This window comes from Mustela putorius, unplaced genomic scaffold (genome assembly GCF_011764305.1).
Source record: "Mustela putorius furo isolate JIRA1106 unplaced genomic scaffold, ASM1176430v1.1 tig00537350_pilon_pilon_pilon, whole genome shotgun sequence".
NCBI classification, from domain to species: domain Eukaryota; kingdom Metazoa; phylum Chordata; class Mammalia; order Carnivora; family Mustelidae; genus Mustela; species Mustela putorius.
Window position 1 is genome coordinate 27,766,645 of NW_025422471.1, and position 27,247 is coordinate 27,793,891.

The 27,247-nt window shown below is 44.0% G+C and overlaps 1 protein-coding gene across 1 annotated transcript; it reads left to right on the forward strand.

The window, feature by feature from the left end:
* Positions 1 to 22,027: 22,027 nt before the first annotated feature.
* FOXD1 (forkhead box D1) lies at positions 22,028 to 24,671 on the forward strand. The gene has a single exon (XM_045074463.1). The coding sequence runs from the start codon at positions 22,470 to 22,472 to the stop codon at positions 23,898 to 23,900; it is 1,431 nt and encodes a 476-aa protein (XP_044930398.1). The 5' UTR covers positions 22,028 to 22,469; the 3' UTR covers positions 23,901 to 24,671.
* Positions 24,672 to 27,247: the final 2,576 nt, after the last annotated feature.

Genomic DNA, 27,247 nt, shown 5'->3' on the forward strand with positions numbered 1-27,247 from the left:
CCCTCAGTTTGTTTCGTGAGATTAAGAATCTCTTATGGATTGTCTCCCTCCCAATCCCATCTTGTTTCATTTTTTCCCTCCCTATCCCCCCACAACTCCCTTCCCTGCCTCTCAAATTCCTCATATCAAAGAGATCATATGATAAATGTCTTTCTCTGTATTTCGCTTAGCATAATACCCTCTAGTTCCATCCAGATTGTTGAGAATGGCAAGATTTCGGGGGTTTTTTGATGGCTGCATAGTGTTCCATTGTGGGTATGTGTGTGTATATATATATATATATATATATATATATATATAAATTTATATATCTTTAAATTTATATATCTTTATATTTATACTTCTTTATCCATTCATCTGTTGATGGACATCTAGATTCTTTCCATAGTTTGGCTATTGCGGACATTGCTGCTACAAACATTGGGGTGCATGTGCCCTTTTGGATCACTACATTTGTATCTTTAGGGTAAATACTCAAGGTAATTTTTTGGAGAACGTATGGCCCTGTTGCTAGGGGGTTCACCCTGAAGATGAATTTGTTCCCCTGAACCCACTCCCGCTTGGATCAGTCTTCCCTAGTTTCTTTTGTTTTAGTTTTTTTTTTTTTAAGATTTTATTTATTTGAGAAAGAGAAAGAGTGAGAGAGAGTGTGAGACGGGAGAAGGTCAGAGGGAGAAGCAGTCTCCCCATGGAGCTAGGAGCCCGATGTGGGACTCCATCCCGGGACTCCAGGATCATGACCTGAGCCGAAGGTAGTCACCCAACCAGCTGAGCCACCCAGGCACCCAGTCTTTCCTACTTTCAAAAAAATAAAAATCATCATCTCAATTTCCATTGTTTAAAACAAGGGATATTGGGGTGACTAAGTGGCTTAGTTGGTTAAGCATCTGACTCTTGGTTTCAGTTTGGGTGGTGATCTTGTGGGTTATGGGATAGAGCCTGAGTGGGGGCTCTGTGCCCAGTGCAGAGTCTGCTTGAGATTCTCTCCCTCCCCCAACTCACATGTGTGCCTGCACTCTTTCTCTTTCTCTCAAATAAATGATTCTCTTTTTTTTCTAATTTTTAAAAAAATATTTTATTTATTTATTTGACAGACAGAGATCACAAGTAGGCTGAGAGGCAGGCAGAGAGAGAGAGGTGGAAGCAGGCTCCCCACTGAGCAGAGAGCCTGATGCGGGGCTCGATCCCCGGACCCTGGGATCATGACCCGAGCCAAAGGCAGAGGCTTTAACCCACTGAGCCACCCAGGCACCCCTCAAATAAATGATTCTTTAAAAAACAAAACCAAGGGATTTATCAACTGCAGCAAAAACGACAGTTTATAATACAGATACATTGAAGTCCAGATTAGTGATCTTCAAGACTGGGGGTGCCTGGGTGGCTCAGTTGTTAATCATCTGCTTTTGGCTCAGTTCATGATTCCCAGGGTCCTGGGATTGAGCCCCTCATCGGGCTCCCTGCTCATCAGAAAACCTCCTTCTCCTTCTACTCCTCCAGCTTGTATTCCCTTTTTCACTCTCTCAAATAAATAAATAAAATCTTTTTTAAAAATCATAATAATCACTGAAAGGCTAAAAAAAAAAAAAAAAGTAATCCCCAAGACTGCTGAACTTTGGGAATATCTGGAAAACTGAACAGGAGGGCAAGGGGGAAGGAAGGGATAAAGGAATGAAGGCAGCCTTCCCAGGCCTCACACCCAGATATTCCAATTTAATTAGTTCAGGGTAAGGTCCTGGAAGGAACCTGGTTTAAAAGCTCCCATATGACTTCAATTGGCACCCGGGTCTGAGAACTGCAGGTCTGTATCACTGGTTCTCAAATTTGCCTACACGTTGGGGAGCACTTGGAAAGTTTTTAAAAATTCTGATACTTCTGTCAAATTTTCAAAGATTCTGATTTATAATGGGATGAAGCTTGGACAGCCAGAGCTTTAAAATCTCTTCCAGTCATATGCTGATCAATGTATTCTAGATTTAACAAGTCAGATTGATGGCTTGGTCCCCCTCTCTGGACACACTCTACCACAGTGGTTCTCAAACTGTGGTCCCTGGACCAGCATCAGCATCACGTGGGAACTTTTTAGAAATGCAGTGTTCAGGTGATGCCTCACCACTGGATCACCATTCCTGACCACTGACTCAGGAATCGGCTTCTAACAAGCCCCTAACCCAGAAACTCAGATGCCCCGTTGAGTCAGAGAACTCCTCCGTATCATCCTGTCTGTTATCTGAGAGTTCCTCTTGCCATCCTCCCAGAGACCAGCCAGCGTTAGAGGCAAAGACTTCGGTCCTCTGACTGTGAGGCAACACCAAATCCCCAGCTTCTGGATGAGCAAAGCCAAACTTCTTGGTGTGACTGAGTTCTTATATAATCTGTGAAGCTTTTGTTGGCTGGAAACTGAAGTCATTTAAATGGGAGGGTCAGTAATGGGCCACAGCTGCAATCTTGGTCAAAATGACAAGCAAAGACCCAAATAACAGACGGAAGGCAGGCAACATAAAGCAAACGTCGATCCCTGTTGTCTGGGCTGGGAAACAAGGCCGTGAAATATGAGGGGAAGGGGGGAGCAAAAGTGCCTGCGCCAGGAGAAACCAGGAAGGCCCTGGTTTGGGAGGTTTTTCCTCGAATACTAATGCCCTTCAAGTTTGTCCGCACAGCAGGTGAAGTCTGTTTTCCTCTTTATAGGGCCCTGCTTTCTTGCTGAGAGAAAGAACCTGTGTGTACTGTGTTAATACTGAAAATATTCTTGATCATGCCAGAGCCAGGCAAAGAACAAACACACAGCAGCCTGACAGAACATGGTAAGATCAAGCAGTTTGTACAAAGGAGGTTTAACCTGTTTGACAAAGGACTCCTTTGCTGACTCCCATAAACCACTTGATTCTGATTCAGTTCAGCCCAGGCTTAGATGGGGGAAATGGCACAGACACTGCCTTAAAGCAGATCATACTCTGGCAGGGAAGAGAGGAAGCAAGTATATTTCTACACGGTGTGCTGATTACTGCTTGAACATGGTGCAGTTAGAATACAGAGGAGAGAAGGATTAATCCTGGGTTGGGGTGAAGGTGAGGTAGTCAGGGAAGGCTTCATGGAAGCAGACCCTGGAGCTGGATTTTGGAGGCAAAATAGATTGTTTGGCAATCAAAGTGGGTGGAGGGTTTTCAGCCTGGGAAGGGCCTGAGGTAGGGGGAAACAACATACTGAGTATTATTTTGTGTTTTTTTTTTTTTTTTTTTTAGATTTTCTCTTTTGAGGGGAGTGAGGGGGTAGAAGGGGAGAGTGAGAGAGAGAAACCCAAGCAGTCTCTGTGCTGAATATGGAGCCTAAGTGGGGAATGGTGGGGAGCTCAATCTCACAACCCTGAGATCATAACTGGGGCTGAAACCAAGAGTTGGATACTGAGCCAACTGAACCACCCAGGTGCCCCTTGAGTATTGTTATTTTTTTATTTTAAGATTTTATTTATTTGACAGAGATCACAAGTTGGCAGAGAGAGAGGAAGGGAAACAGGATCCCTGCTGAGCGGAGAGCCTGATGTGGGGCTTGATCCCAGAACCCTGGGATCAACCCTGGGATCATGACCCGAGCGGAAGACAGAGGCCCCAACCCACCAAACCACCCAGGCGCCCCAAGTATTGTTATTTTTTTTAAAGATTTTATTTATTCATCTGACAGACAGATCACAAGTAGGCAGAGAGTCAGGCAGAGAGAGAGGGAGGGAAGCAGACTCCCTGCTGAGCAGAGAGCCTGATGCAGGGCTCCATCCCAGGACCCTGGGATCATGACCTGAGCCAAAGGCAGAGACTTTAACCCATTGAGCCACCCAGGCGCCCTGCCACTTGAGTATTGTTAATGGGTAAATCATGAGGTGGGGAGTGACAAGGTATGTGACTGTAGAGTTGAACAGGGCTAACGACTTTTTAGGCTAAGCTTAAAAAACTTGAATTTGGTCACGCTAATCTGTAGTTAGCAGACCTAGCTGATGACCAGAATTACCTGGGAAACCTCGAGAGGTTCTCATTCAGTAGGTCTGGGTGGGCCCTGTGATGTGTGCTGCCCAAGTAAGCAGGAAGAGAGAAGCTGACCAAGTAAAGCAAAGTGGCAAGAGTAGACAATACTGGAAAAGCAGTTTGGGGGTTAGCTCAGTGGCTTATGGAATAACTAGGTGTCTACCCACTTTTTTTTTTTTTAAGATTTTATTTATTTGAAAGAGAGATAGAGAGAGAGAGAGAACAAGCAGGGAGAAAGGCAGAAAGAGAGGGAGAAGCAGGATTCTCAATGAGCAGGGAGCCTGATGTGGGGCTCGATGCCAGGACCCTGGGATCATGTCCTGAGCTGAAGGCAGATGCCTAACTAGCTGAGTCAACCAGGCACCCCAGTGTCTACCCACTTTTAAAAGAAATGTTTAAGTTTTTGAGACTGGCTTTTGTGAAATCCTTATTCAGTGGTTATTGTTGGAGAACATTTGCTGATGTGCATTGGGCCAAAAAGAGTGTTACCCTTTAGCTGGAGTGCCTGGCTGGCTCAGTCAGGAGAACATGCAACTCTTGATCTTGGAGTTGTGAGAGCCAGCCCCATGTTGGGTGTAGAGATTACTTAAAAATGAAAAAAATCTTAAAAAAAGAAAAAGAAAATTGCTAATGGGTTTGGCACCTATTTTTTTGTGCTGTAAGTCAAGTAGTAATACTAATGGCAACAAATGAAGCATGATAAGATTTATTGTTATAACAGGTACTTAATAATATGTTTTTCCTAAAACTTGATAAAAATAAATGTTTAAATTTACTCTGCCTACAAAATAAAATTAACAGACACAAATTCCTCTGAGTGAGGACAAGATTGCTCAAGGAAGAACTACAGGCACTAATAGTGAGTGTCTATCACAAATAAGCAAATCAGGAAAGGAGCTTAAAGTAGAGCAAATCCTTGGGCCAGAAATAATACTCTGCTGGAAATTCTATTGGAAGCACCAGCTTTTGAACCACATCCTTTCACTGCCTTGGAAAAGTCAGTCATAAATTTTCCAGGTGTCTTATTTGGAACCAATATACAGTATTTGAGCTCTCTGACCATCATAAAAATATGATACACATGAAAATAGTTTTCTACCAAAATTATATGTTTTATTATGTAGTGTGCTGACTTATCTGAAATGAATAATGTAAGTTATTGTAGAGTCTAATTATTAAACATTTTATATCATGATGTAGTAGCTTTTATTTCCCGAAGATTGTAGTAATAATATCTCCCTCACACACTTTTTATGTGGTGACTTTGACAGTCTGTCCCTTGAGAGTTGAGAGTCTATGTTTTTTTTTAAATATTTTATTTATTTATTTGACAGACAGAGATCACAAATAGGCAGAGAGGCAGACACAGAGAGAGAGGGAAGCAGGCTCCCCGAGGAGCAGAGAACCCGATGCATGGCTTGATCCCAGGACCCTGAGATCATGGCCTAAGCCAAAGGCAGAGGCTTAACCCACTGAGCCACACAAGCACCCTGAGAGTCTATGTTCTTTTTATGAATTAAATTGTGGTTCCCTCAAAATTCATATGTTGAAGTCCTAGCACCTCAGAATGTGACCTTATTTGGACATAGAGTTCTTAGATAGGTCATCAAGTTAAAGTCATTAGGTTCAGCTCCAAACCAGTATGACTTGTGTCAAAAAGGGGGGTCATGAAGAGATACAGGGAGAAGATGGCCATCTATAGGCCAAAGAGAGAGGCCTAGAACAGATCCTTCCTCTCAAACCTGAGAAAGAACCAACCCTGCTGATACCTTGTGGACATCCAGCTTCCAGAACTGTGAGACAATGAATTTCTGTTGTTTAAGCTACCCAGTCAGTGGTACTTTGTTACGGCAGCCCCAACAAAGGAACACAGTTCCCTCTTCTCGAAACTGAGGGACTTGTTACTACAATGGAAATGATACTATCTTGTAACTTCCTAGGTTAGATGATAGAAGGCAATAAAGCTTCCATTGGTTCTCTTGGGAGAGACTGTCCAGCCATGTTGTGATGAGTTCAGGCCACTTGAAAAGGTCACATATTGGTGTTCTCACAGTCCCAGCTGACAGCTAGCATCAGCTGCTAGAGATGTAAATAAATGTATTTCCAAATGATACCTATTCCCAGCCCTGGGTCACCCTAGCCTTCAGATTTTTCTAGCTGAGTCCTTGGATATTGTACTGCAGGGACCTAGCAACCCCAACATGCCGCTTGTGAATTTCTGACTCCCTGAGGTCACAAACATGATAAAATGCTGTTTCAAGCCAATGAGTTTTGAGATAATTTGTTACCTAGTAGATGGTAACAAGTCTTTAAAATTACCTTTGTTCACAAATTTTTACTTTCCATGGCTGGTATGTTTATTGAAACCATCAGATTATTTATTTTTTTAAAGATTTATTTTATTTATTTGACAGACAGAGATCACAAGTTGGCGAGAGGCAGGTAGAGAGAGAGGAGGAAGCAGGCTCCCCGCAGAGCAGAGAGCCCGTTGCGGGGACTCGATCCCAGGATCCTGGGATCATGACCTAAGCTGAAGGCAGAGGCTTTAACCCACTGAGCCACCCAGGCGCCCCAAACCATCAGATACTTTAGATCCTACATGCAAGTCACCCCTCACTTCTCTTGGCTCTTCATGACATTAGGCTCAGATGTTAGAAACAGTAGGTGACTCTGCCTTAAGTTAATTTAACAGAACACCAATGAATGGATTTCTGACAGTCTGCACAGGACAGACAACAGTGGCTCAGGGTTGAAGATAGGAATTTCAGAACAACTTCTGAGATGAATAAGCGTTTACTAGCAAGGTTTGTGCGGTTTTTCTGGAGCAGGGGAGGAATCTTGGAACCTCAAGGCAATACTTTCCTCTTCTAGGAAACAGAATCCAGGAAAAAATAAAGCAAAAGTGCCTTCCTATGGGGGGGGCAAAAAATAGTGGCTGTTCCAGAAAAACCAATTGGGAAGCAGATTGTGGCAGCATCTCAAATCTCAATGAAACTGGGCAGCACTGCCAAGCTGGTGACCTACGAGGTAAGCGTCCGAGTGCCTCATAATCAGGGTCTGGGAAGAAGATATGGACCAGTCTTCTCTGAGGAGCTGTGTTCACCAGGCTTAAGGTATCAAACCTAAGGAAAATGCAGGTTGTAAACCTACCCAATTATTTCCTAGCTTGCTCTTCTTTTTAGATTTTTGCTTTGCCTTTCATTGTGGTTTTGATAGAATTCGTTTTCAGCAATTCTAAATTTTGTCAGGGGTTGGGAGAATTAAAAAGCAAACAAACAGCTTTATTGAGGATTAGTGGCTATCTAATACAATGCACATATTTAAAGTGTACAGTTTGATAAATCTGGACATATGTATATAACCATCATCGTGATCAGGATAGTGAACCTGTCTACCACTCCCAAAAGTTCCGTGGCTCTTTCAAGTCCCTGCCTGTGTCCTTTCATGCCCTGCTCAGGCCTGGGGGAGTTTTAATCCATACACTTCAGCCTTGCTTGGGAAGCATATTGTCCCTAGTGGTAGTGCCCACTGGCTTGCTGAAGAAATATCCTGGATAAAAAGGGAAGTGGAGGGTGTCTGGGTGGCTCAGCGGGTTAAGCCTCTGCCTTCATCTCGGGTCATGATCCCAGTGTCCTGGGATCGAGCCCCGCGTCGTGCTCTCTGCTCAGTGGAGAGCCGGCTTCCCTCTGCCCCTTCTGCTTGCCTCTCTGCCTACTTGTAATCTCTGTCTGTTGAATAAATAAATAAAATCTTTAAAAAAAAAAAAAGGAAAGTGGAAAGTTTCAAGTTCTGTACAATGGTGTGTGTGTGTGTGTGTGTGTGTGTGTGCACGTGCTCACTTCTGTGTGTGCATTATAAGCCCTTTTTTGACTACCCTGGAAATACCTCATGAGGTTATGGTTCTGTTACTTGAGAACGACTTCTTCTTCTCCTCTTCCTCCTTCTTCTTAGATTTTGTTTATTTGATAGACAAAGCACAAGCAGGGTGAGTGGCAGTTAGAGGGAGAAGGAGAGGGAGAGCCCAACGCAGGGCTCAATGCCAGGACCCTTAGATCATAACCTGAGCCAAAGGCAGATGCTCAACTGACTGAGCTACCCAGGGGCCCTGGTGTTCTGTATTTTTTAAGCATATATCTTGCCATCTATCAAAAATACTTCATAATAAAACATTTAGAAATTGAAAACATTTATTCAACAAATATTTTGGGGGGGCTTTCTCTGTGCCTGGCTCTGTTTTATCATTGGGATACAGCAATAAATAAAAGTGATAGGATCCCTGCCTTTACAGAGCTCACATTCCTAAGGAGGGATTGTTTGAAGGAAGGACTTTTTATATAAATGATTATTTCCTTGGGATGGATCCCCACAAGTGGAATCACAGGGCAAACAACACTACAGACATTTGGAGAATTCTACTGAATCTTGTCAAATGCCTTCCAAGCCCATCAGAAAGCCTTAGGAGTGCCCATTTCCTCATTCCTTGCCAGCCTTACTTTACTTTTTTGCCCATTTGGGGGAACAATAGTATTTGCCTAACTTGAGTTTCTTTAATTACCAGCAGTTAAAGTAATTATAGACAAGATGAAACACTTTTCAAATGTTTTTCTGTCTTCCAAAAAAATCAATTCATAAGGATGATTTTTAATTTTACTGACCCTTTGCTGGTCATATTTGTTGCAATTATTTTCCCCATTTGGTCTTTTCCCTTTGCTTCTGCTTAAATATTTGTGTACAACCTTTATGTAGCAAAATCTATCCACTCTTTTCCTTATGATTCATTCCATTCTCTGATACTTGAAAGTCCTTGCCCATTCCAAGATCCAATAAATAACTCCTGTATTTTCCTTCATTAGAAGGGGTTTCAATATTTGCACTGACTTTCAGTTAAAAGATTGCAGCTGACACTGAAAAGAAATTAATTTTTTTTAAAAAAAAGGGAAGAAAAAAAAAGGATTGCAGCTGGGGGATGCGAGGAGAAGAAAGTGCTTGGATTTTGAAACACCCTCCCTAAGTGAGATATCCTTGCCCTCCTCTCCCTACTTCTAAAGAAACACCAGTTTTATTTACAGAGATTTTCCTTTGGTATATGGGCTAAATGTCTAACTTTTTTTTTTCCACCCCAAAAGAGTTATCAAGCTGTCCTATACCAGTTACTGAATGATTCCTTCATTTTCCCTCTAACCTGTGGTACCACATTTGAGTCCTATACTAAGCCCTTATTCACAGTTTGTGGCTTGTTTGTGAACATTATAATTTGCACCATCGCTTTACTCTTACGTGAGATCCCCGTTATTTGGATTACTGCAGCTACTTAGTAATACCCGGTAAGATAATCTCCATTTCCCAACCACTCTTCTTCTCCAAATCTTCCTGGGTTACTCATTTTTCCCCTGGGATATAGTCTGAATGAAGTTTTAAAAAGCCATGATAATTTTTAAATTAAAATTGCATTAAAAAGTTAACATCTTTGGGGCACCTGGGTGGTTCAGTGGGTTAAAGCCTCTGCCTTCGGCTCAGGTCATGATCCCAGAGTCCTGGAATCGACCCCCACATCGGGCTCTCTGCTCTGCGAGGAGCCTGCTTCCTCCTCTCTCTGCCTGCCTCTCTGCCTACTTGTGATCTCTGTCAAATAAATAAATAAAATATTTTTTTAAAAAGTTAACATCTTTAAAATAGTCCTATGTCTGTCTAATGGACTACAGTTTTTTTTTTTTTTTTAAGCAGAGCCATTGATTTATCTGTATTTGTTTCGTCCCAGCAAAGCCTTGCTGAACACAGCACGGTCAGGAACTGTGTTAAACACTGGATATGGATACAAAGATGGCTATGTATATCCTCCAAAAGAGGTCACCTCTAACACCCAAATCAGTACGTTACAGATGCAAAAGAAGATACAGAAGAGATGAATTTAAAAGGTAAAATTTTGGGGGAAAAAGGTACAACTTGGCACATTTTAGCCTGTCTACATCTATGAAATCGTCCCCACAGTCAAGATAGGGAGTGTATTCATCACTCCCCAATTTTCCTTATGTCCCTGAGTTATTCCTACTTCCAGTCCCCCAACCATCTCTAGGCAAATGCTGCTACACTTTATGTCACTCTAGATTTGTTGGCATTTTTTTTTTTTTACAATTTTATATACATGGAGTCATACTCATTTTTAGCATACTCATTTTGCTTTCACGTCCGTAATGATTTGAGGCTTGTCCACCTTGTTGCATGTATCTTTAGTTCATCCCTTTTTGTTGCTGAGTAGTATTCTACTGCATAGCCATGCCACAGTTTGTTTTTCATTTACCTGTTGATGGACATTCCAGTTTTGGGCTATTGCTGGTAAAGGTGCTGTGATCATTCAGATACAGGTCCTTGAATAGCCATATACTTTTGTTTCTCTTGGATACATTGTTAGAAGATATTTAAGATACTGCCAAATTGTTTTTCAAAGTAGTTGTACCCACCTTCTCACCTAAAGATACTAAGGAAATTCAGTGGATACCCCATCAATAAACAGTGCTGGGACAATTGGATAGATGTAGGGAAAAAAATTAAAATAAAATTTAAAAAAAATTAATAAAAACATTAAAAATAAGTCTCTAACCACATGCCATATAAGACCATTTACTCAAAATGGATCACTGACCTCCATAAATGTAAAGCCTAAAACTGTAAAGCTCTGAGGAGAAACTACTTTAAAATACTGAGTTTGGGTTTGATTCCACCAAGAATGTAGCATCTGAGTCAGGCCTTGTAGCAGGCAGTACTGAAAGGACTAGGCAGCAAACTGGCCTTTGCTCTAATTGTTCTTCTGCTTGGACTTCTCCTCCATTAAATATCCAACTGTACCGTTCTTCCAGTCTTAATTCATTATTTAAAACGGTAACCTATGGGTGCCTTTCCACACTATACCCTTCATTCCCACCCTTCTTACCTCTTCTTCTATTTCCTCCACCCCAGTATCTCTTACCTTCTAGCATACTATAGAAATAATTAACTAGTGTATTCATTTTTAAAAGATTTATTTATTTCTTTTAGAGAGAGCAGGGGAAGGGGTAGAGGACAAGAGAGACAGACTCCCCACTGAGTGGGGAGCCCCATGTGGGGCTGCATCCCAGGACCCTGAGATCACGACCTGAGCCAAAATCAAGAGTTGGACACTTAACTGACTGAGCCACCCAGGCACCCCTCATTTTGCTTATTTCCTGGGTCTGTCTCTCTCCCGCTCAATATATAAAATTCCTTGAACTAGAATTTTACCCTTTCCAGCTGCTTTTGGGGGACTCTCTCAAACCGATATCCAAGCTCACTCCATTCTTCAGCTGTATCCATTCTGCTGTCTATTCTGTCTGTTTGTCCTTTATTTCATCAATTGCATACTTCCCCTGGGTTTGTTTGTTTGTTTTTTGAAATTATTTTTCTTGCTTGATCTTATCAATAAGTTTGTTTCTCCTTAATATATTTATCATGCTTATTTAAAATTCTTAGTATATTTCTTGTCAGTTATACCTCAATAATGCTGAAAAAAATTTAAAAAGCTCCAGGACCTTTAAAAAAACTAAAATATAAAAATAAAAATTACAGGGCTGCCTCGGTGGCTCAGTCATTAAGCTTCTGCCTTAGGCTCAGGTCATGATCCCAGGGTCCTGGGATTAAGCCCTGCATCAGGCTTTCTGCTCAGCAGGGAGTCTGCTTCTCCCTATGTCCCTCACCCCAGTTCATTTTCATTCTCTCAAATAAATAAATAAATCTTCAAAAGGAATAAAATTCTCAGTGTCTGTTCAAATAATTGTTTCAGATAATATAAACCATTCCATTCGTAGTCTTTTACACCAATTGTGCTCCACAGGTGTCACAATTTAGCAATTTGGAAGTTGCACAATGTGAATAATTAGGAAAACAGGAAAGTACAATAGAAATAACAAAATAGAAACCACCCACAGTCCCACCACCTAGAAATAACCAATGACTTTTTATTTTTTACTGTGTTTCCTTCTAGTCACACTATTTACCTGTCCAGTATATTTAAAAATTGTTAAAATACTATATATAATTTTCTATCTGGATTTTTCATTTACTTTAGTCTTAAGATTTATTTCAAGTTATTGAAATTGTTCACAGACCTAATGTTTTTACTGAAGTATAATGAATACACAGTGTTATATTAGTGTCAGGTGTACAGTATAATGATTCAGCAGCTCTATGCATTACTCAGTGCTCATGAAGATAAGTATACTCGGCCTTTGGTGCAATGGCATCCTCCCCGTAGAAACACACCCCCTCCAAGGACCTCCTCCACACATCCCCAGAAGAGAGAGAGGAAGCACAGAGAGGAACCCCCTGGTGCAGAGCCCTAATTCCTACTTCATATGATGTGAAATGCCCAGAATGCTATTAAAAATCACCACTGTCTTTAGCCATGCACAAATAGTAGTTTTATGTATTGGCTGCTCCACTCTCTGTTGCCAGCATACAGAAGGAAAAGGATTCGCCTCCAGACGGATGCAGTGCTACAAGCACACAGAATTAAGAGGAGTGGGAAGCCATCCCAAGAAATACATTTTTTAAAGATCTTATTTTTACGTCTGTCCTGAAGGTGGGACTCGAACTCACCATGCCCAGATCAAGAGTCACATGTTCTACCAACTAAGCCAGCCTGGTGCCTGCCAGTAAACACATTTTGGATTAAAAAAAGAAAAAAGGGGCACCTGGGTGGCTCAGTGGGTTAAAGCCTTTGCCTTCGGCTCAGGTCATCATCTCAGGGTCCTGGGATCGAGCCCCGCATTGGGCTCTCTGCTCAGCGAGGAGCCTGCTTCGTCCTCTCTCTCTGCCTGCCTTTCTGCCTACTTGTGATCTCCGTCTGTCAAATGAATAAATAGAACCTTAAAAAAAGAGAGAGAAAAAGAAGAGGTAAGTGTACTCTCATTCCCTTTATCTATTGCACCCATTCTCTCACCCACTACTCAGCTGGCAACCACCAGTTGATTCTATTTTCAAATCTGTTTTTTGGTTTTTCTTCTTTGTTCATTTGTTTTGTTTCTTAAATTCTATGTATAAGAGAAATCATACAGTATTTATCTTTCTTGGGCTGACTTATTTCACTGAACATTATGCACTCTAGATCCATCCATGTTGTTATAAATGGCAAATTTTCATTTTTATGGTTGAGTAATATTCCATTGTACATATATACCATGTCTTCTTCATCCATTCATCTATGGATGGATAGTTGGATTGTTTCCATATCTTGGTTATTATAAATAATGCTGCAATAGACATAGAGGTGTATCTACTTTTTGAATTAGTGTCTTCATTTTCTTTGAGTAAATACCTGGTAGTGGAATTAATGAATTAATTAGTGGAATTAATAGAGTGTTTCTATTTTTAATGTTTTGAGCAACTTCCACACTGTTTTCCACAGTGGCTGGAAAAATTTGCATTCCTACCAATAGTGCAAAAGGGTTCCTTTTTATCCACATTCTCACCAATCCTTGTTGATTCTTGTCTTTTTGATTCTAGCCATTCTGGGAAGCTGTAAGGTGATATTGCATTCTGGTTTTGATCTGTATTTCCCTGATGATGAGTGATGTTCGACATCTGTTCATGTGTCAGCCATATGTATGTCTTCTCTGGGAAAATGTCTATTCAGATCCTCTGCCCATTTTTTAATTGGATTGTATTTGTTTTTGTTTTGGTGTTGAGTTGTATGAGTTTTTACACATTTTGAATATTATCTTCTTTTTTTTTTTTTTAAAGATTTTATTTATTTATTTGACAGACAGAGATCACAAGCAGGCAGAGAGGCAGGCAGAGAGAGAGGAGGAAGCAGGCTCCCTGCTGAGCAGAGAGCCCGATGCGGGACTCGATCCCAGGACCCTGAGATCATGACCTGAGCCGAAGGCAGCGGCTTAACCCACTGAGCCACCCAGGCGCCCCTTGAATATTATCTTCTTATTGGATGTATCATTTACTAATGTTTTCTCCCCTTCATTAGGTTGCCTTTTTGTTTTGTTGATAGTTTCCTCCACTGTGCAAAAGCTTTTTATTTCTGGGTAGTCTCAACAGTTTAATTTTGCTTTTGTTTTCTTTCCCTGTGGAGACATATCTAGAAAATATTTCTGTGGTTTATGTCAAAGAAATTACCGCCCATGTTTCCGTGAGGAGTCTTACGGTTGCAGGTCTCTCATTTGATGGTCTCTAATCCATTTTGAGTTTATTCTGTGTATGGTGTAAGAAAGTGGTCTAGTTTCATTCTTTTGCATGTAGCTGTCCAGTTTTCCCAACACCGTGTGTTGAGGATAATGTCTTCCCTATTGTAAATTCTTGGTTCTTCTGTCTTAGATTGATTAACCATATAAACATGGGTTTAATTCTGAGTTCTCCACTCTGTTCTGTTGATCTATGTGTCTATTTTTGTGCCAGTACCATACTATTTTGATTACCACAGCTTCATAACATACCTTGAAATCTGGGATTGTGATACTTCTAGTTTTGTTCTTCTTCAAGACTGCTTTGCCCATGCAGGGTGTTCTGTGGTTCCATACAAATATTATTATTATTTGTTCTATTTCTGTGAAAAATGTTGTTGGCATTTTGATAGGGATTACATTAAATCTGTAGATGGCTTTGGGTGGATATTTTAATAATATAAGTCATGAGGATGGGATAGCTTTCTGTTTGTATCATCTCCATTTATTTAATCAGTGTTTGATGGGTTTTGGAGTACAGGTCTTTCACTTTCTTGGTTAAGTTTATTCCCAGGTATTTTATTATTTTTGATACAATTGCAATTGGGGTTGTTTCTTTACTTTCTCTTTCTGCTGCTTTATTATTAGTGTATACAAATGCAACGTATTTCTGTATATTACTTTCGTATCTTGTAACTTTACTGAATTTGTTTATTAGTTCTGGTAGTTTTTTGGTAGTCTTTAGGGTTTTCTATGTATAATATCATGTTATCTGCAAAGAGTGAACATTTTGATTCTTCCTTATCAATTTGGATGCCTTTTATTTTTTTTCTCTTGCCTGACTGCAATGGCTAGGACTTCCAGTCACAGACCTAATTGTTAATGATTGCAAATGATTCCATTTTAGGGAGATATCTATCTATCTATCTATCTATATATATAATATTAAGCATATTATATATCTATATAATATGCTTAATTCTTGGGTATTTAGGATGTTTCCAACTTTTTCCCTTTAAAATATCACTGCAACTTTTTTTTGTACATAAATCTTTGTTCACATTTCTGGTTGTTTTCTTAGGATGAAATCCTAGAAAGAATGATTCCAAGAGAATGGACACTTAAGATCCAATTGCCAAATTGTTTGCCAGAAGGTTTGTATCACCTTACACTTCACACAGTAAGTGTATGATTGAGTTCCTTCCATTACACCCATTGTGTTCACAAACTTTAATAATTTGATAGAAGAAAGTAGCATTTCACCTTTTTCTAATTTGCATGTCTTTTATTACCAGTAATTGTTCATTATTTTTATTTATTCTTCTGTAAATTTTGGGTTCAGGCCCATTCTCAGTTTTTTTCTGCTCTAGAAGGCTAGCCAACCATAGCTTTCTAGCAAAGGCAATTTGTTGAGTCTGCCTTCCACATGGGGACCAATGTGTGTGAATTCCACTTCAGCTAACTTCCCAGATGCCCCTACCAGATTGGTACCAGATCGTGGTGTCAGGTGAAGCATTGCCCTTGAGGGTGAACATCATGATATTTTGCTGTATTTGCCTATGCAGAGCAAAGGAGTGATAGTTCAGTCTTCGTTTTAGCCTGGACAGCAAGCAACAGAGCGTAAATGTGTGCACGTGTGTGTTGTATGTGCTAGATAAGTTTGGGCCTGCACACTTTTTTTTGGTCATGTATATATTTTAAACACAAAAAATTACAATTAATGACAAAGCTTTCTCATGATCTTATAAAGGATCCTTTTTATTTTTGATGCATCTGGATAGCTGGACACTTAAAATCATGTTAGAGAGCCCCATTCTTCCCAAGCAGAGAGATTTCTTTTCACAGATGGCCCATGGGTAAACTTCAAATTAAAACAAACAAACAAACAAAAACATTCTTTCTAGATAGGAGAATATTTTTTTTTCAGAAAAAAATTTATTCATTTTTTAAAAAATTTTCAAGAAATTAACTTAGTAGACAGTGTAAGTAAACACTAGAAGATTACAGAACTATAAGCATGTACTCTTGAGAATCTTGTATTGAAGGTGGGTCTTAAATGGAGGAGTCTTCTCTGGAATGGAGATGTGTGTATTTTGCAGTTAAATTCCTGATAAATATATTTTTTGAACATTTGACGTGTGGGTGCAAAATTTAAACATGCACCACTGGAGACCACTGAGATCAGAGCTAAATGAGTCTCTGTTTTGGTGTGTGTTGGGGCAGGAGGGCGAGTCCAGGTTAACTGTGGTAATGAAAATTCTTGAGTCAGTGTAAATAATTTTGCTGTTATAAAACACAGATTTAGACCTTTGCTGACATTCTGAATTCTTGAGGATTTCTGAATCCTGCTCAGAGGCCATGAAATGCTTTTTTAAGGAACTGTTGTGTAAGCACAGACTGCCTAGTAAGACTCAGAAGGAGACTAATGCTTCTTCTTCATAAAAGAATCTCAATTCCCAACTGCACTGTCAAGACTCACCATTTGAAAGTGGAATATGACATTTTATTAACAGAATTCCCAGGTTAAAAATGTACCTACTCTTGGGGCGCCTGGGTGGCTCAGTGGGTTAAGCCTCTGCCTTCAGCTCAGGTCATGGTCCCAGGGTTCTGGGATCAAGCCCCGCATTGGGCTCTCTGCTCAGCAGGGAGCCTGCTTCCCCCTTTCTCTCTGCCTCCCTTTCTGCCTACTTGTGATCTCTCTCTGTGTCAAATTAAAAAAAAAAAAAAAGGACCCTTTTAAAAAAATGTACCTACTCTTGGGAGAGGTACCAACTACTCTCAGCCAATAATACCTTGCCTTGAACTTATTTTCAGACTACCTAAATGGCCCTGAAGATGCAGATTTAGGGGGTGGAAAGAGGGCCCATGGATTCCTGTGTTGAGCAAAAGGCTGCTGGAACTGGGATATGATGACAGCAAGCTTCACTCTGCCATCACAGCCTTTCTTATCCCTAGCAGCAGCTATGCAAGCCTGTTTCCTCAGCCATCATATGGAGGGACCCACTTCACCAGTTGTGACCTTGACAATTAGCTCAGTGGCGTGTGTGAACCAATTCTCATGGCGGGAATATTGAACCACTAGAGAATGTTGAAGTGGAGCGATCTGGACAGCCAGAGAAATATTTTAAGGTTGTCTCAGGCCTCCAAGGATTTAGGACAGGTAAGGCAGAAAAGAGATGTAAAACTGTGTGTGTGCACATGAGAGGGCATACGCGGGAGCTTTAGGGGAAAATGTTCACAATTTTGGAATTAATTCTGGTGGAGTCTTAACCTCTACTTTTTTTTTTTTTAAAGATTTTATTTATTTATTTATTTGACAGACAGAGATCACAAGTAGGCAGACAGGCATGCAGAGAGAGGGAGAGAAGGAAGCAGGCTACCTGCAGAGCAGAGAGCCCAATGCAGGACTCGATCCCAGGACCCTGAGATCATGACCTGAGCTGAAGGCAGCGGCTTAACCCACCATGCCACCCAGGCACCCTTAACCTCTACTTTTAAAAATTGAGGATAACGTGCAGAGTGAGTCTGAAAGTCTCAAAACTGTGAGCAAGTTAGGTTACAAATATAGAAGGGTGTAGGAAAACTATGACTGTGACTTCACTGATGTGTGTGCTCTCTTAGGACAATGGGGGGTCCTTTGAGGATTTCTGGGGTGAAAAAAGTGTAGGAAAATGATCAACCTTTATTGAGTGCCTACTGCATGCAGAGTGTGACAATGGGCTAGGTATGTGGAGGTTCAGAACGGAACAGAAAAGGAGAAAACATCCCCAATGTCCATTGGTGGATGAATGCATATGCAAGAGATAGTCTACACATAGAAAAAAATATTATTCAGCCTTAAAAAGGAAGTTCTGATACCTGCTATAATAGGGATGAACCTTGAAGACACTATTAGTAAAATAAGCCAGTCACAAAGGACAAATATTATATTATTCTACTTTTATGAGGACCGGAATAGTCAAATTCATAAAGACAGGAAGTGAAATAGTGGTTGCCAGGGGCTGGGGACTGGGTGGGGTTGGGAATGGAGTTACTGTTTACTGGGTATAGAGTTTCAGTTTGGGATGATGGGGAAGTTCTGGAAATGGATAATATGTTGCATCAATGTGAATGTACTTAATGTCTGAACTGAACACTTAATGTGGTAAATTTTTACTACTGTATTAGGCCACATATATGATGTTTGTATGTACATTCATGTTATACATTACTTAATTAACTATGAGGCTCTACTTGAGCCTATTCAAGAGAAAAAAATTAAAAGGTAAACGTAAAGCAAAATTTGTGCTATGTATATTTTAACACACACTGAAAAACAAGCAAACAAAAAACAAGGAATAGAGCTCCCTTCAGCCTCAGGACGTTTGAGTTTTCAAAAAGGGAAGATGCATATAGCTGCAAGGAAGGGCAGCGCACGGTGAAAAAAAGGTTCTGAGGCTCAGCAAGGACCCCCAGGCACCACTCAGTTTTGAGTGGGGGGATAAGAAAGCACGGATCACTGGGCATAACAATTATCTGTCTACCTGGCTTCCCCAAGAAACCATAAGCACCCTTACTAGGCACCAAGTAGTATCTCAGTACAGGCTTGTGGAATGACTTCGAGGAGGGACGCGGCCCCAAGTGTCCGCGGAGTTGGGAAATTTGCTCAGATTCACATTCGTGGGTAAACTCCTGGGATGCTCTGGGGCCAAGAGAGAGGTGTCCAAGTTCCCAATTCGGAAGTTTACTTCCCCGGGTCTCTGACAGTCTTCTCTCACTAAAGGAGGTCCCTAGACCTTACGGGGCTCTCAATCAGGAGGCCGAATACAAGGGGCTAAGGCGGCCCCTTCCGAGGGTCCCGCCGCTTCCTCGATTTCTGCGGCAGCACAATTCCAATACCCCACCCCCACCCGTTGGGCGGAGGGGCTGCTGGAGAGCCCAAACCGTCCAAGGGAAAACACGAGAAACCTGCGGCCCAAGGAAAGACCTCCGCTCCTGCTCAGTCGCCCCAGAGAAGGAGAAGTGGGGGCCCAAGAAGCATAAAGCTCGGCTGTCCGGCGCCCAGTGGGAGGGAATTACTGGAGTCCACTGCCCACACTTGCAAAACGCGGGCTACTTCTCCAGCTCGGGATCCGGACCTGAGCCCGGGGGCCAGCAGGCCCTGGGCCGCCGCCAGGGGGCAGCCCTCCCCCACGTGGGCACCACCGGGCCAGGCAGGAGCCGGGCGCTTTCCGCGTCCACGCGAGCGGGGCACACGGGGGGGGGCCGTCGCCGCGCGGTCCCCACCTTGCCTCCCAGAAAAGTTTCTCATCTCTCGTGCTAGCTTGAGTGGGTGGCGGTCGATATTTCCCAGCCGCGACTGAGAGCTGGGAGCGCGGTCGGGAGGGATCCTAGGAGGTGGGGCACGAAGGGGGGCAAAGGGGGACACGCGGGAAATGAAACACTTGGGTTTCCGCGCTCCGGAAATTTGGGGAGTGCGGAGCTAAAATCTCGTACGAACGTGTAGCTCAACTAAAACAAATAAAGCAAGTGACGTGCCCCAGTGTGGGACTTTGGGAAAAGCTCAACCAAATCTCTGCGAACACTGTCCCTGCAGCGCTCCTCCAGGGTTAGAGCGCTCCTCTGACCTTCGCTAAATCCTAACACTTAACCCCGAGTGGCCAGAAGATAATTGGCCACGTTTTTCAAACGTTTCCAGGGAAGACCCCTTGAAACCCTTTGGGAAGGGAGCTTTGGACAAAGTTACAAAAACAGAACGCCAAGTCCACCTCTTTGCCCTCCTTGGCCAGACAAGTTCAGGGTGGTGCTATGACGGCTGTATCGATCATCTAAAGTAACTAATGGTCTCTGGACAAATTCTTCCTCTCCGTTTTATCTTCAACGACTCCGCCACACACCAGTCCTTAGTCTAGTGAAAATCATGGTGTTTATTTAGCTATCGGCTGAGTACTTATAAAACTTCAACTTCCAAATGTTATAGTGAACTCCTCGGTAAGGACTCTTGGCTAGATCAATAAAGCAATGTAATGCCTGATTAATAGTGCTGATTAATGTTGGCTCAGGTTAATGCTGAGCCCATTACAATAATTAAATGGTTCGGCCATTTTTCAAACGAGAGTCAATGAAAAATAATTTATTTAGAACTTTGAGGCGTTCCCATAGATCTTTCAGATATCTATGATGGACTTTGTGGGTCGTTTGTAAGTCTAACTGGTGGGCAGCTGTCTTCAGCAACAAAAACTCGATTTTAAAAGAGTTCTTAGGTGGGAGGAGGCAGTTTATTTTTGAGATTCTGTGAGGTTGACAAGGGCAGTAAGAGTTTAAAAATGTGAAAAACTTGGTGGATAAACTGATGTACACAAAGGCAGCTAATGATTGTTTCTATAGAAAGCCACTGATTTTTGATAGTTTTGTCAAGTGGTCATTTTAATCAGAAATCTAAACTTTGGAGGCCAGTCCCCACTTTGAAATAGAAAGGTTTTGAGAAATGCAAAAACCCAAAAGGAATGGCTATGTGTGAATTCCACAAGCTATTAGGATTTTTACACTACCCACAATAATTTGAGTTGATGACAAAGATAAGAATACTTAAAAATAACATTTATTTCTACTACCTTGTCACCTGAAAAGGAAAATTGGGCTGAAAAGAACTCTAATTTTATTTTACAATATTATTTCGTTTCTTTCCGCCAGTAGCTGTTGGAAATATTTAAGACTATTTATTTATTTATTTGACAGAGATCACAAGTAGGCAGAGAGGCAGAGAGAGAGAGAGGAGGAAGCAGGCTCCCCACAGAGCAGAGAGCCCATGTGGGGGCTCCATCCTAGGACCCTAGGACCATGACCCAAGCGGAGGGCAGAGGCTTCAACCCACTGAGCCACCCAGGTGCCCCGGAAATATTTAAATTTTCCAAAAAACATTTTAAAAAGCTGACTTGAAAATTTTAATTAATATAGTTCCTATTATTAAGCCTGAGTAGAAGTATTTGTATATGTTGTAGTTATTTAAGCATTTTGAGGTTACAGCGAGGTGTTGATTAGAATGTTCCTCTTACTAAGAAATACAGAGTCCCTTACCCCATTATGAAAGAACTTTTTGAGTTCTTTCTAGGTGCATTGTGTGTAGGTGTATTTGGGTTTTCACTAACATTTTCTATTTCTTTTCTGCGTTCAATGATTACTTACTTTATTCCCACGAAATTTGTCAGATCCTCTAATTAGTGTGGCTTAGTTTAGCTGTCAAGTTTCTAGAGCATTCAATTGCTGATAAGTGACTAAAACGCCAGCCTAACCACATTTTTATTAACAGATGGTGGAAAACAAACGTCTTGGGAGAAGAACCGAAGAGGACAGGTTAAAAGGTCAGCAAACAATTATTATTATGCTTAAACTGGGGGGTTTCCTCAACAGATTTGTTGGGGAGCTGCTGGCCCAGTCTGAGGGAGATGGGATAACCCAAAAGATCTTGGAGCCATTCCCAGGGACCATCTCGGATGATTGGGGGAGGGGAGTTATCTCCGGGCTGCACAGCTCCTACAGGCCAACGAGTGGTCAAACTGTCGCGTCACGAGAGTGCTTCTGAGGTTAGAGCGGAAGGCTGATTGAAGAGTAGGAGCCTGGGAATTCTAACTCTTGCAGCGGCCCTAGGGCCAGACCACCGCCGGCCAGCGCCTAATTCAGGTCTCAAGCTCTTTGACAAGGAGCGGTGGGGTCCTGTCTCCTCGCCACCCCCCCAATCTTCTCAGTGTGGCTCCCTCCTCCGGGTAAACTTTCTCTCCGGAGCAGGGTTGATTTCCTAGGCTTTCTTTCCCTTCCCTCGGTAGTGCTCTGACGTGCACACCATGTGACAGGCCTCCTACTATAAGCCGGGGAAAGGTCCGCCCTCTCCTGGACTCAGCCCTCGCCTCGCCGAGCTCGGTCCCTCGACTCTCATCCGTCCCGCACCCTCCCGGGCGCCCGACTCTCTGACTCTCCCGCTCGGGGCCTCGCCACCCCCTCCTCACTGACCAGGGCGCAGGACGCTCGGAAAGGGGAAGGTCAAGTCCCCCGCCTGGGACCGGTGCGCGCGGGGCCGAGGGAGTGCAGAGACCGAGCGGCGCGCGCGGCCGCGTAGGAGTTACAAAGTCGCGGCGCGAGCGTTCCCGGCCGACGGGCAGTCCCGGCACAGCTCGAGCAGCGGCGGCGCCCCCAGCGTGGCGCCCCCGTGCCGGGCCCGCCGCCCGGGACCCGGGCTGGGGAACGGCGGGAGCCCGGCGCCCGGCGCCCCTATGCGCCGCCCCGCCGCCCGCGCGCCACAGCTATGACCCTGAGCACGGAGATGTCCGATGCCTCCGGCCTCGCGGAGGAGACAGACATCGACGTGGTAGGGGAGGGCGAAGACGACGACGACGAGGAGGAGGACGACGACGAGGGCAGCGGTGGCGTGTCCCGCCTGGCGGTCCCCGCGCAACGGCGGCGGCGGCGGCGCTCCTACGCCGGGGAGGACGAGCTAGAGGACCTGGAGGAGGAGGAGGAGGAGGACGATGACATCCTGCTGGCCCCGCGCTCAGGGGCCTCCCCCGCGCCCCCGGGCCCAGCCCCAGCGGCGGGGGCCGGGGCCGCTGGGGGCGGCGGCGCGGGCGCGGGAGGCGGCGGCGGCGGCGGCGCGACCGCGGGCGGCGGCGCCAAGAACCCGCTGGTGAAGCCGCCCTACTCGTACATCGCGCTCATCACCATGGCCATCCTGCAGAGCCCCAAAAAGCGGCTGACGCTGAGCGAGATCTGCGAGTTCATCAGCGGCCGCTTCCCCTACTACCGGGAGAAGTTCCCCGCCTGGCAGAACAGCATCCGCCACAACCTCTCGCTCAACGACTGCTTCGTCAAGATCCCCCGCGAGCCCGGCAACCCCGGCAAGGGCAACTACTGGACGCTGGACCCCGAGTCCGCCGACATGTTCGACAACGGCAGCTTCCTGCGGCGGAGGAAGCGCTTCAAGAGGCAGCCGCTGCTCCCGCCCAACGCCGCCGCCGCCGCCGAGTCGCTGCTGCTGCGCGGCGCGGGGGGCGCGGGGGGCGCGGGCGACCCGGCGGCAGCGGCCGCGCTCTTCCCGCCCGCGCCGCCGCCGCCGCCGCACGCCTACGGCTACGGCCCCTACGGCTGCGGCTACGGCCTGCAGCTGCCGCCCTACGCGCCGCCCTCGGCCCTCTTCGCCGCTGCCGCGGCCGCTGCGGCCGCCGCTGCCTTCCACCCGCACTCGCCCCCGCCGCCGCCGCCGCCCCCGCCGCCCCCGCCGCCGCACGGCGCGGCCGCCGAGCTGGCCCGGACCGCTTTCGGCTACCGGCCGCACCCGCTCGGCGCCGCCCTGCCCGCGCCCCTGCAGGCCTCGGCGGCCAAGGCGGGCGGCCCGGGCGCCTCGGCGCTGGCGCGCTCGCCCTTCTCCATCGAGAGCATCATCGGGGGCAGCCTGGGCCCGGCCGCCGCGGCCGCCGCGCAAGCCGCCGCCGCGGCGCAGGCCTCGCCCGCCCCCTCCCCCGTGGCGCCGTCCGCGCCCGCGCCCGGGTCCGGATCTGGCGGCGGCGGCTGCGGGGCTCAGGCGGCCGTAGGCCCGGCGGCCGCGCTCACCCGCTCGCTCGTGGCCGCCGCGGCCGCTGCCGCCTCCTCGGTCTCCTCGTCGGCCGCCCTGGGGACTCTGCACCAAGGGACTGCCCTGTCCAGTGTCGAGAACTTTACTGCTAGGATTTCAAACTGTTAATAACGCTATGTTAGCGCGCTTGGGAAAGAGAAGGTAGGAATCCCGGCTCCTTTTTTTTTTTCCTTCATGTTGGTGGTTTGGTGTTTTGTTCGCTCCTCGGGGCGCGGCCCCTCCCGACCTCGCGCCCCGGTTTTCGCCTCTTGGGATTCTCAGACCCGACTGTGTTTGGCAGCAGCTGAGGTGCGGTTTTCGGCTCTGCGGGTCCCTCTATTTATGCAAAGTCGCCCTATGCTGCAGCCTCCCACCCCGACGCGGGGTGGGGAGGAAGAGGGTGCTGGTGGGTGCCCTCCCTTGTGTAAGCGCAAGGGGCTTCCTTGACTTGTGGGAAAATTAAAAAAAAAAAAATCTAAGCCTTTATGAAGGTCTAGAGATTCTCAGGTCCAGGCGTTGAAAGTATCAATAATGTTCAAAAGAATGTAAAGGTCCTGATTTACTATTTACGGTTTTACGAATTTTTATTTACTATTTACGAATAGTAAAGGTTCTGAAGAGTGCCAGCGAACCAATAGTTTTTACTTGAGGACACTCGTCTGGTGTAGTTTTTCATGAGAAGGAAAAATGATTAACATGTTTACACAAGGAAAAAAGTCAAAATTACCATTTCTTATTTTAACCTGTGTTTTGTATCATAATAGACATGCGGAATTTTTATTTTGTACTTACTGCGTATTCTTTACAAGGAGTATTGTAAATTTTACTGGCAATTATTATTGTACTATTCTAATGTAAGATTTTTACACTTTTTCAGAAATAAAATGCTTAATTTTCAAAGAAAATCCACCAAAAAATTGGCTTCAGTCGTCCCCTTCTTAGTTTATTTTCTTTTTTGTTAAAAACAAATTTCTATGGGAGTTAAGTAGGAACCCAATCTAGAATAGAAAACTTTGTTTTCAAAGAGAATTTAACAAAAGCATCATGCCATGATTTTTCATTTATCCTTTTCAGGTCAACAACATTGCAAGAAATCAGAAATTACTTTTAAATGATTATAATAGAATAAGTTACTTTGGTGTTCATTTTCAAATCTTATTCTATTCCATTTTGAAGAGCATTGAGGCTATTAAAATTAATGTCATAGTTACCCCCAGATAATTTTATAGAACTTTAAATTTTGTTTTTGTGCTTCCCACGTCATTTAATTTCCATTTGCTATGGAGCACAATATTGTATATGTCTGTAAAAATTCTGCAACACATTACATTATAATGGAAGCAACACAACCAAATAGGCAATTTTTAGTTTAAAAATTGATATGATTAACACTCAAGTAGCTTTGAAGTCCTGACTAATATTTACATATAGGAAGTAAACTTTATTTGAAAGCTCTGGTATTTAAAGCTACTATTTCTTGACAGAAGGGATTCCAGGGATTGCATAAAGAAGTTTTTATTCCAAAAGGCAAACAGTGAAATTCTAATTTAATAAGTAATTTAGGGTATGTAAGGAAAATCTTCAATTTTAGGGTAGCACACACTTTGAGAATAAAAATGAAACTGTATCAGGTGTTTATTGAAGTAATTACACAATTTTTGTGATTTGGGATATTGTTTTTCAAATTTTAAGTGTTTTCATTAACTACTTGTTGCAGGCAATGTCTAGTTCTTTGAAAGAACCTGAGACTCTAGTTTTGATAGATGTTATCTTGGGCTCCAAATAAAACCAAAGCATATATAATATGTAATCTAAATGCTTAGTATCAGTAAGTTGCAGAGGAGGTTAAATACATTTATAAATTCTTTTTCAAAAATCTAGACAGAAGATCTGCACAACTAAACCTATCAAGTTAATGAAAACTAAATTATAGGCCAATATTTTTGCAGTGGCATTCACCCTTGGTACCCCGTCCTCATGTCCTTTTTTAGGGAGGAAAAAATGGACTCTCACAGTCTCAAAATTAAACTCTGGGTTTTTTCCTATCAAACATTTGGAGGAGATTTAAAAGAGTTTAATCATACCCTCAAAGTTTACCACTAAATATAGAGATACAGATTGAAATATTCTTAGACCAAAATCTTATATGCAAAAGTTACTTTTACCCTAGCACGGCTAAGAGAGGAGACAGTGGAACGGAGGACGTCCGGATGCTCAAGCCACCCGGGTTGGAGAGGCGTTAGCAGGCGGAACCCGAACGGCACTCTGTAAGTCACATATCTGAAACTTAGAGCTGGAAGTCATTATGGGGAGAGAGTGGAAGAACAAGACCGTGGGCATTATTATTATTTGCACAATACTTGGATGTCCTAAAAGGAGGGAATCCCAGCTAATCCTCTCTGTTCACATTCCCCCATCTGTTAAAAAAAAAAAAAAAAAAAAAGGTGCTCGGATGGGCTCTATCCCTTCAGTTGTCAGTGTTTTTAAGAGAATGGTAAGAAGGCACTGTTCAATCCAGTGCTGGGGTCATTTGGGGTCTGGAGGTGGGGTCCCGAATCACCCACCGTGGCTTGAGAGACCCCAGTCGCTCGATGAACCCCTTGAACCCTAAGAAAGAGAAAGCCCAACCCGCCTGCTCACTCTACAGTTTTGCCTCCTTCACCCTCCAGGCTCCGGTTTCTCGGCGGTGGGTGGACAAGATAGTGGAGAGCGAAAGCAGGCAGGGAGTGAGCGGTGGTCTGGGACTGGGCAGCCAGGAGCGCAGGGCTCGCCTAGACTGGCTGCTTGGGCTAGCAGGTGCTGGAACAAAGGCCGCAGGGCTGCCGGGCTACCGCAGCCTTTGATGGGCAAGGACGTCTCCTCCTGGGGCTCCTCATTCGCATGCAAATCCAGCTCTGGTCCTCTTTTCTTTGAAGGCAAACAGAAGGATGTTTGTGTGTTTGTAAGGACGAAGCTTGCTTGAACAAGCCTTCCTCAATAGGCTGGGTCTCGAAAAATAAACCAGTTGGACAAACATTGGCCACCAGCTCTCCTCCTCCCAACTACAAAGTGTGGATTTGCTACAACTCATTAACCCGACGCTTTTCTCCCCTTCGTCTTGTTTCTCTGCTCATCAAACGCCCCCGTAGAGTCTGGAGACAAATGACCGAAGCACAGTCGGGAGGGAATTGCAGTTAATAGGGAGAGGGATATATTGGGGCTAATGGTTCAGGCAGCTCCGGGAGAAGGACCACACAAAAAGGAGCCTCTCCATTCAAGACTCTGTTGTGCTGTGGAAATTTACTCTGCAGCTAGATTTAGCCAAATGTTATCTATTCCGGGGGTAATGAAGCCCTTATGGATTGAATTGCTCCTTGTACCACACATGGTGTCACGACCTTAGATCATTTCGTGGTTGATTTCTTTTTTCTCTATTGGGTAATTATTTTATTTCTTTAAAATAAGAAGCTAGCGCTCCTGCTCAACAATGTATTTCC